We start from the raw sequence: 11,040 nt of genomic DNA on the forward strand, positions 1-11,040 counted from the left end.
AAGTCTTCTCCCTTCTCTTTGGGAGCTAGGTCTGTTAGTATTACAGAGATAGATTTTTTTTTTTTTTTTGTCCTTAGGGTGCATGTGCTCAATGGAGTGAGACAGAGAAAGAGGAAAAGTGAGGAGTCACCCCTAGGAGGATGGCCATGATGCAATCCTCCCTCTTCTCAGATTTTTAAGCATGCATGCACACATGCCTGGCATGTTTTTCAAGCCTCTGAGTCCCAGACTTGAACCACAGTCAGCCATATGGGATCCAGCACCTTAATCTCTGTGGCGCCCTCTGGCCCCAGAGACAGATTTTGCTACAGATATTTCTTTAACAAACAGAAATGAGTGAAAAGCTGGGAACTTTGTCTTTATCTCTAACTCCTTTCTATTTTTCTTTCTTTATCTCTCTCTCTCTCTCAATTGCTTGTGTATAAGCAGGAAAGAGAGAGAGAAAAGGTATTCAAAGGACTGAACCCCTTTAGCCATGTGGGATCCAGCTTCCTTTGCACATTGGCTAGCCACTTTGCTCCAGGGCCAGCCCCTACTTCCGACTGATTTTTTTCCTGTTTCAGGTGAAATGAGTTTTAGTCTGGTCTTCCATTGTCTGGTTTTCTCCTTTTATCTATGCCTTCCATTTCCTCCCTGTACATGATACCATTGAGGGCCAATCTTTCTGTTACTTGTTCTGAGACTATACCCTTGGCAGCACTGAAAAATGTACTGCTAATTACACAATTATTTTATTATGTAGCACTAGTTGAAATATCCACTAAAGAATTAATTTAGTTAAAATAATTTGAACTGAGCAATTATTTTCATAACCACGGAATTAGCGTAAAGCGCTTTAAGTCCTTTATTCCCTGCTCTTCATATAGCAGTTGTGTAATTAGCAGTAAATTTTTTGGTCTTTGCTTTCCTCCCAAAGGAATAAATGTCTTCGCCATGATCATATATACAGAGTATGTGACCATACACATTCCATGTGGAATAAGAATAGGGAGTGTTTCCTGGGGTCACTTGAAATTTCTGAAGGATACAGACAAGCCCAGTTGGGGCAATGGAGAAAGGCACATGCCTTGCATGAACTGTGCTCTCTGATGGTTTATATAGAGAGCCATTTTTACTTTGGAGAAAGTGGCAGTTTAATTTGCCACTAACTACAATGAAAGCAATTTCTGTTTGGTTTGCTCTTAACTTTCTGAAAAATGTTTCTTTGCCTTGGATTTCCAGAATTGATTTATTCCAAATTGAGATCTTCTCTTTGATAGGAAAGTTTGAACTCTGTTGAACCTGTGATTTGGTGTTTAAAAAGGAACCATTGTGACTCCACCAAAGTGCTCATTAAACATCTGGAATCATAAACCTAAAACTTTAGCAATGTTTAGACTTCAGCAAGCTGGGAAATGGGGAGAAGTCCATAAAAAGTTGGGAAATAAATAACTGATTCAGCTTTCCGAGGACTCATTTTATTTATGTACCAGGGCTTGCTTTCTTCTGGCTGCTTCTGGCCTTGGGGAATTACAAGGTATACTCTTTGTTTTTTGTTTGTTTGTTTTTTGTTATAAGAAGAGTGCACTTGCTGGGGAGACAGAAAGGGGGTTGAGGGAGTGAGAAAGCACCCCTTGGGGGAGTGGCCACTCCATAATTCCTTCTCCTCACAGGTATGCACATGTGTGCAGCGTGTTTTTCAAGCTGCTGGGTCCAGGACTTGAACTGCACAGTCAGCTGTATTGAATCCAGTAACCTTGACCACCATGCCGACTGGCCCATTCTTTAGCAGAATAAAGAACTGGTCACTGTTTATGTAGCTGTGTGATATTTCATATATACAAATATGTGTGTACACATATTTTAAACTTTCTCATTGATATCCTATAAATATATCATTGATATTTCTATAAAATGCAACTATTAAAGAATTAACTTGTTTTTCTTTCTGATTGTATTCTTTCCAAAGTGTGTGTGTGTTTGTTCATTCATTCATTCAGATAATTACTGAGCACTAACTGTGGCTGACAAATTGTGCAGGACAATGGGATACAAGGATGAGATATAGTTTCTGAAGATAAAATTTTTGAAGGATCTGTTTCCATTAGCTGCGCATGTTAAGAGCTCATCATATGTTAAGTACCACAAGAAGGATTGAAAAGAGCTACAATAGTTCCTTTCTCCAGAAAACTTAATGTAGTGGGAGAGATCACACATTGACATGAAAAATACTCAACGTTTGTAGAGCAAGTGTGAATTAATGTGGTGAAACCTGAGTACAGAATTCAGGGAGGATATGAAATGGATATGCAGTTCAGAGAGCTTGCACACTGAATCTTGTTGGAAGACAGTACATTATTCTCTTGTGGTTTTGAGGATCCTCTAGAGTCTTGAGTGGGACACAGGTGGAGATACCAGTCCCTTTAATTTTCTTCTTTTTTAAAAAAATAATTATTTTATTTAACTTTATTTATTTATTTTATTTTGACCAAAGAAGGACAGAGCTAAAGCAAGCGAGAAAGAGAGAAAGCAAGCCGCCAGGTCTGGGACTCGAACCGCAGTCGGCCATGGGGGAGTCCAGCACCCTTAACCCCCACACCACCTGTTAGCCCACGATCTCTCTCATTTTCATGATGAACAAACAGGACCTGGAGCAACTGGAACCCCACATCCTAGAAGCACACTGTGCCACACAGATACTATTTTCTGTGTGCGCCTTGATGTGGACAGTGTTGAGAACGAATGCTTTAGAAGAGAATAAGTTTCACAACCTTTAACTTGTCTCATTCTTTGTAGATATGTATGACCAAGTGCTGAAGTTTGGTGCTTACATCGTGGACGGCTTGCGGGAGTGCTCCCAGCCTGTGTTGGTTTACATTCCTCCTCAGGCCGAGCTACGAGGTGGCTCCTGGGTTGTAATTGACTCTACCATCAACCCCCGGCACATGGAGATGTATGCTGACCGCGAAAGCAGGTAGCATGCCTACCTTATTTCCATTCATTGCCTCACGGGACCCTCTAGCTTTTGGTTTCTTCCTAGAAAACACTATAACCAAGAGAACTTTATTTGAATCTGTCTATTCTCAAAGGACTCCAAGGTCAGAAAATTAGCCTTTCCAAATAGTGTCTGCTGGCACGAAAAGGAAACCCGGCTAGAGCCAGGCTTTCTCAGTTCAATCTGTCATCCCAGATTCTTATAACATTAAGTCTTCCAAGCACCCCCGAACTCAGAGATTTTCTTCTCCTATTTGTTGTTCAGATCTGCTTATTCACTATCTCTTTCTTAGGTGTGTGGTAGTGGGAGCTTAAAATGAATTGGAGTGGAAGGACCAAATTGTTAGTCTGGAGCGCCAGGGTTTTAACCCATCTCACCACTGACTAACAAGAAACCCTGAGTAGTCTTAACTCTCCCTGGGCTTCTCCTTGTCTCTAGAATGAGTGGGGTCATTGAGGTGCACCACAGCACCCGCATTCTAATCCCATACAAAGCTGCTTTTTTCTTTAGAGCCTAAGGTCTTACTGTGGCATTCCAGGGGAATGTAGTGTTTTCAGCATCCACAAAACTGTAAAAGAGAAACTCAGGCTTGCTGGGAGGTCATACCTGAAGCTACTTAAATAAAACAAATCAAACCCAGCATCCTTTCATAATCTATTCTCAATCATTTCCTAAGCAGCAAACCTCATTTCCTTGACATTTTCCATAAAAATTCCCACATCTAGTCATTTTCTTGGAGGATTCACTTCTTTCTTTTCCCCAGAAATATAGCCCTCTACTTCAGAAACTGCTTAGGAGAGTCTAGTAGTTTTACCATCAAATCACTAAGCTAGTATTCTATGCTTAGGGGTGTATTATTTTTAAATTATAATCTAACCCCTGCAGATCAGGCTTAATTCCTATATAGACTTTGGACTCAGACTATCTGATCTCAGATCCAGTTCTGCCACTTGCCTGACTTGGACAAGTCTCTTAACTTGCTATACCTTGATTTTCTCATCTGCAAAATGATAGTAATAGTGCTCTACCTCATAGTGGAGGAAGGCTGGGCATAGGGTTGTTGTGAGGGTTTATATGTAAGCATTTGACACAGTGCTTTGCATGTAATAAACATAAACTGTAATTATTACTATTTTTTTGAGAAAGTCTTTGCTATAGGGTGTGTGTTCTTGCTGAAGGAACAAAGAAACAGATTGCATGAAATCACCCCCCCCCAGGGGGGGCGGGGGAGTAAGGCCACACCACAATCCCTTCTCCTCCATTCTCCTCTTGGGATTTTGGCATACAAGCACACACGCCTGGCGTGAGTTTTAAGTGGCCAGGTCCAAGACTTGAACCATGATCAACTACATGGGAGTCCAGTGACGTAACCATTACACCATTTGCTGGTCCTTATAATTTTTTAAAATACAAAAGTTTTGATCCAACCATGGTGGTGTAGGCAGTAGGGCAGCACTGTGCAGTATTAGAGCCATGTGGGAAGGCCTGGGGTCAGATATTTCGTTGACCTCAACAAGCCAGGCATGTCTGTGACCATGGCTGACCAGATCTTGCTGGGGTTGTCTGTCTGACTCACTCTCTCTCTCATGAAATAAGTAATAAACCTTAAGAGAGAGAGAGAGAGAGAGAGAGTGTGTGTGTGTGTGTGTGTGTGTGTGTGTTTTAAGGGCAGAGTTTCTGGTGATAGAACATTATTAGTGGGGACCAGCAGGTGTTGTGGTGGTTAAGGATGCTGGACTCCCACATGGCCAATTGTGGTTTGAGTCCCAGACCTGGTGGCTTGCTTTCTCACTTTCTCTCTCTCTCTCTCTTTCTCTGTGTCTCTCTCTCTCTCTTTGTGTTCCTCTCTGGTCAAATCAAAATAAATAAAGTTAAATAAAATAATTCAAAAAAGAAGAAGGTGGTTATTAGTATACACTAGAAATAACCTGGAGAACTTTTACCTTGTTCATTTCCAAAGCAGTGGGTAGAATATTTTCCCTTCACTCAGCCTGGCCTCAAGTATCTGATCAGAGTCCCAGCAGTAGACTGACAGCTGTGTTGTAGGACAGCCAGCATCGACCCCTCCTGGTATAGCCTAAGTGCTGGAGCTACTTCCCTGCCACTGTGTGCTTACAGTATCTTTTTTATTTTTTTTCTTTTCTCCTGAAAAATAATGGTTCCTGTCACCCTTATCAGCTGTAGGTGGTGGAATCTGTATTCTGCTCCCTTTGAGATGGAAGTCAACCGGTGTGGCAATGAGAATTATTTTAATTGCTTTTTGCCAGGCCTTTCTCTCATACACTTCTCCGGTGCCTGCTTTTCTCCCTGGGGTGACTTCTGTGAACCATGGGTGGGCAAAACCCTAATGAAGCTATTTCCTGGTCCACAAATTGTAACTGGCCTCATTCTGTTGTCTCCTTCCTTTAAAGTGCTTCTATTTTTGTTTTGTTTTCTTTATCTGTGATCCAGGGGATCGGTTTTGGAGCCAGAAGGGACAGTAGAAATCAAATTCCGCAGAAAGGATCTGGTGAAAACCATGCGTCGGGTGGACCCTGTCTACATCCGCTTGGCTGAGCGATTGGGTATGTCTGCTTGTCCTCCTGGCAAATCAATGAGCCATTCAGCTGATTTGTAATGAGTGCATTCATAGGGCAGGGGAGGAGGCACTGAAGCATTTGATCAAATTCATGATAATCTTTATTTACTGTCCTCTATATGGTAAGAACCCTGGTAGAATGAAATAGTGTGTATAATAGGAGGGAAAGTGAGCCCTACAAAAGCAAAAGTCACCCAATTTTTCTGATATTTCCTTATAATACAAATAGCCCATCTTTCTAGGATGTCCTTGTGTAGAACGATTAGCTGGAGTTGCTGTTGGGGGGCAGGCTAATCAGGCAAAGAATATTCTAGACTTAAACACTTCCTGTTCTCCTTGTTTCTCTGGACAACCTGCCTCATTTTTGAGGGGTGAGAGAGTCAGTGTCATGGGATAGAAAAGCTCAAGTCCCTACCCAGGCGGTGCTCTCCAGTCACCCTGAGCTAGGGAAATGGAAGTAAAGATTGTGCACCGTGTGCTTCCCATCAATGGCTGCGGCAGCAATAGCCCTGGGAGCATTCGTGCCTGATGCTTCTAACCATTACTCTGTTCTCATTTGTTTTCAGAGCTTTTGGAAGGCACTTGTGATGTGAACATAGAACTAAACCGTGGGATCCCTGTGTGGGGTCCGGGGTCTGAATGAGTTTCCGATTCTGTTAAAACACTTGTTTTCTGCCCAGGTCTCCCACTGAGTCTCTTGCTATGTTCCTCAAGATAATTGCTTGGGGGTCTTTTGTTGTTGGTTGTTTTTTTTTGTTTTTGTTTTTGTTTTTCTAAAGGAATAGAGCGAATGTCTTTAAAAGGGACTGAAACTCAGTGAATGGAAGGAGTAAAAAAGAGAGATGCTAGCTCATTTATATTCTCAATAGTAATTTGATTAATAAAGTACTATTTGTGGACTCTGTATCCTCACCATCTAGAGACTGAAAGAGCTCCTGAATGTTTGCCTGTACTGTGTAGGCTGCGCATCCAGGCGCAGGTTACATGCTAAACACGATGACTTGGGGTACAATAAGCCTACCCAGGTACTATTGTTTGCCATGAGGTAACAGCCACCAATAACTCTCACCCACCACAGCCTGATCCTTTTATGGGAAATGCACACATACAGCAAGAAATTGGCAAAAGTAGTTTCTAGAATCTATTGCCACCCGGAATTGTTGAGGTGGTTTTTTTCCTCTTTCTTTTCCAAACAGGATAATTACTTCTGACCAACCCCATACACTTTAATTAAAGTAACTGCGGCTCAAGAGCAAGTTACTTACAACTGTACATAGAGAGAGCTCTAAAAGCTTCAGCCACTGATAAGCATCTCACTTAGATGGCTCATAATTGCTCCCAGCATCCGGCGATCGTTGCTGCTGTTTTTACCACTAATTCTTATGAAGCCAGCAGCACCACAATCGCAGGACTACGAACTGTATAATTTTCTCTTTCTTTTCTTTTTCTTTCTCTCTCTCTTTCTTTCTTTCTTTTTCTTTCTTTCTTTCTTCACTCTTTTTCTTTATTATTATTTTTTCTTTTTTTTTTTTCTTTTCCTTTCCTTTCTTTTTTCTTTCTTTTTTCTTTTTTGCTGGTTTTCTTTCTGGCCAATTTAAAATTTGTCAAAGTCGGTCTTCTTCTGGATCACTGCCCTTTGATATTTCGCGCACTCCATTTGCCACAAACAAGCCGCAGGGCCGCAGTTCATGCTGACTCTAGCAGAAGCAGAGAGAGCTCCATTTATCTTACACTGCCTGCTGAATTTCTACTCATTAACTGGGGGTTCACTGCCTCTTTTTAACCCCCCAATGGCTGTTATCATCCCTTCAGAGTAACTAGGTGGTAGGAAGAGGAATCCTCTCTACAACTGTTTGCAGAACAACTGGACGTTGAGGGGTGCGGGGCTGAAGCTTCTTTCTCTTCGAGGAAAGTGATATTGCTCCCACCTTCACCCAGCACCTTTTAACTTTTGAAGCACACGAAGGGGAAAGGGAGGAGATGTTCAAGTGATGGCTCTTTAATCATTTGTTACAAATCATCTCATTATCAATTTCCTATCCGCATTGAAGAAAGCCATATTTATTTAACCTTGACCAAAATGGCCCTTGAAAAGGAATCCTTAGTCGGCTAAATGTGAAGCAGCTCTGGCCCAGAGCAGCTTGGGCACACGAGCAGTGGATGTAGAATGAAAATAACTATGTACGCATGTTGCTCACAGGTGAATTTTTTATCTTCTCCAAACATCAGTTACTTCCTGTAAAGTGTTGAGGTGGTTTTTTTCCTCTTTCTTTTCCAAACAGGATAATTACTTCTGACCAACCCCATACACTTTAATTAAAGTAACTGCGGCTCAAGAGCAAGTTACTTACAACTGTACATAGAGAGAGCTCTAAAAGCTTCAGCCACTGATAAGCATCTCACTTAGATGGCTCATAATTGCTCCCAGCATCCGGCGATCGTTGCTGCTGTTTTTACCACTAATTCTTATGAAGCCAGCAGCACCACAATCGCAGGACTACGAACTGTATAATTTTCTCTTTCTTTTCTTTTTCTTTCTCTCTCTCTTTCTTTCTTTTTCTTTCTTTCTTTCTTCACTCTTTTTCTTTATTATTATTTTTTCTTTTTTTTTCTTTTCCTTTCCTTTCTTTTTTTTTTTTTTTTTTTTTTTTTGCTGGTTTTCTTTCTGGCCAATTTAAAATTTGTCAAAGTCGGTCTTCTTCTGGATCACTGCCCTTTGATATTTCGCGCACTCCATTTGCCACAAACAAGCCGCAGGGCCGCAGTTCATGCTGACTCTAGCAGAAGCAGAGAGAGCTCCATTTATCTTACACTGCCTGCTGAATTTCTACTCATTAACTGGGGGTTCACTGCCTCTTTTTAACCCCCCAATGGCTGTTATCATCCCTTCAGAGTAACTAGGTGGTAGGAAGAGGAATCCTCTCTACAACTGTTTGCAGAACAACTGGACGTTGAGGGGTGCGGGGCTGAAGCTTCTTTCTCTTCGAGGAAAGTGATATTGCTCCCACCTTCACCCAGCACCTTTTAACTTTTGAAGCACACGAAGGGGAAAGGGAGGAGATGTTCAAGTGATGGCTCTTTAATCATTTGTTACAAATCATCTCATTATCAATTTCCTATCCGCATTGAAGAAAGCCATATTTATTTAACCTTGACCAAAATGGCCCTTGAAAAGGAATCCTTAGTCGGCTAAATGTGAAGCAGCTCTGGCCCAGAGCAGCTTGGGCACACGAGCAGTGGATGTAGAATGAAAATAACTATGTACGCATGTTGCTCACAGGTGAATTTTTTATCTTCTCCAAACATCAGTTACTTCCTGTAAAGTGGGGTGATAACCTCACCTAGCTAATGTGAGGATCAGATGAAAGGACACTGGCTTTGATTCTGTGAAGCAGATTTCAGACATCGGGGTAGCATCATTTCCTTTCAGTCCTAATCATTAGAAAAAGCAGAAGGCCATGTTTGGTATGGAGTATTCTCTGGCTCAGACCCACATCTGGAAATAAATAGAAATAATCCTCTCTCTCTGGACACGTGTGTAGTCTTTCAGGGAGAGTGACACATCCAGGCATATCTGTGGTGCAAGAGATCGGCATATATTATGAACCCAATTCCTTTGGGCTTCACAGTGACTTTTGGCTCCTCTCACGGTGCCTAGAACCAAAACTGCCAAAATCCCTTTTCATAAAGTGGGTGAAAATGACCTCATTCTTCCAGATTGGGAAATTGAGGCAAAAAAGAAGGATTACGTGAATCATCTAAGATGCAAAATAAACGTACATCAGAGTCCAAAATGGAATTCTCATTCTCTGTGTTCTGGTTTTCTCAGGATTTCCTCAGATTTCACTTCTGCTGAATACTGAGCCTGATCTAAATTAAAGGAGTCTTTCCTTTTGTGATCTGAAGCCAACCCCACCGAGAAAATCTGTTTTAGAAGAAAGCCTGTAGGAGTGGATGTTATCTTGTGTTCCGATCTCTTCCCAAATCAGCCTCTGCATTGGGGGCACGCTCACAGAGCACTTAGACAAGTCAGTGCACAGCCGATTGACTGGTTTCATGAACATAGTCACTGTTTGTTCTCTAAGAATAATAAGTGATATTTAATTTCTGAATGACTAACTTCATCTCTTCTAGAATTTTTATTTTTAAATAATGACCATTTGTCATTTTTTCATAGTTAGTTTATGTTGGAAAATGGTGAATTACTATAGAATAGTTTGTAGGCCTAAGATTCTAACAGTTAGAAATTAGTGCGTAACATCAATTCCTGATAAAGGTAAAGGAAAAACTGATCTCAGAAAGGAGAGTGAACTGGATCCCGACAACCCCAGAGTCTTGCATCTAGTTCTGCCCCTGGATTCTCAGTAGTAGGGCTTGACAGAATCACGTGGGAAAGATTATGTCCTACCATTTTGGTTGTCTTAAGGAAATTAAACTCCTTCCCTGTGAATAGAGCCCCAGCCCTCCAAGGCCTTTCTGTGTCTCTCTGACATCCTTCTACTTCCTTGGGGAGCCAAGAGAAAGGAAAGTGTCTGTGGAGCAGAACAACCTTACCAACCTGGCCTCGAGTGCCTTGACCTGTGGATCTCTCCTGCATCGTTTACTTCCTCCTATGTTCAGAGAGAAATGACAAACCAATTCAGATGGAGAGAGAACTGTCCAGCCACTGTCCCCCTCCAGTCCAAAGAGCATCTGGGCAGAGGAGCCACTTAGTAGAACTTCATTCTTAGTTATGGCCCTGTTCCCAGACAGCTAGGCAGCCTGCCATGCAGCCTCTCAGCTGTGCCCACACGGAACGTGCCCTGACAGCAGCACTGACTGGCACCACTATAGCCCTTGCCAGCTCCTTCCAGGCCTGCTCAGTATCCACATGCCTTCTGGCCTGAGGTGTCTCGGGTGCAGACATAGCATTTTGGCAGCTGGTGAGGACACATCATTTTTTTACGTCCTCACCATTTTTTTCCTGAAGTAAAAAGCTTAACGAATACCATCCCTCACGAGCCTTCTCTGTAGCAGCCAAGGTGACAGGACAAGGACTGTTCTTTTGGCTAAAGGATTTGGAGGTAAGCTGCTTTCTGGCAGAGATCACAGTATCTGAGCTGTCTGTGTTTTTCCATCTCTTATGTCCCTCTTCAAGGTGTTGGAAGCTGAAAAGAGCCAAAGTTGCTTGTTTGAAGCAAAAACCATGTTGTGTGATTTCCTTGCCTGGAAGTTGAGTCTAGGAAAGAAGGAAGTCCTAATACCCATGTTTAAGGAGTGTCCTCGTTTGTTGTGTGGCCACTGTGCCACCTGTGGTAAGGAGGCTGATGAGACAGACACACACGCGGTTTCTTATCATGAAGAGAGATGTGGGACCTTGCCTACTCCTTGAAGTTAGCAGCAGCTGAAAACGTGCCTCCTTACCCTGGTTCAGAAGCTATTTGGCTTGGGACCAGCAGTTAGCGTAATGGCTATGTCGCTGGACTCCCACGTAGTCGACCGTGGTTCG

At 42.3% G+C, this 11,040-nt stretch overlaps 1 protein-coding gene across 1 annotated transcript in view; it reads left to right on the plus strand.

Moving 5' to 3' along the window:
* Nucleotides 1-11,040, plus strand: part of ACACA (acetyl-CoA carboxylase alpha) — a 335,657-nt gene that overhangs the window by 300,936 nt on the left and 23,681 nt on the right. The window contains exons 51-52 of the mRNA XM_006154441.3: nucleotides 2,776-2,953; nucleotides 5,426-5,538. Of these exons, the coding sequence (XP_006154503.1) occupies nucleotides 2,776-2,953; nucleotides 5,426-5,538 (291 nt within the window). The remainder of the gene's footprint in view (nucleotides 1-2,775; nucleotides 2,954-5,425; nucleotides 5,539-11,040) is intronic.

This window comes from Tupaia chinensis, unplaced genomic scaffold (assembly GCF_000334495.1).
Source record: "Tupaia chinensis unplaced genomic scaffold, TupChi_1.0 Scaffold000407_4, whole genome shotgun sequence".
NCBI lineage: Eukaryota > Metazoa > Chordata > Mammalia > Scandentia > Tupaiidae > Tupaia > Tupaia belangeri.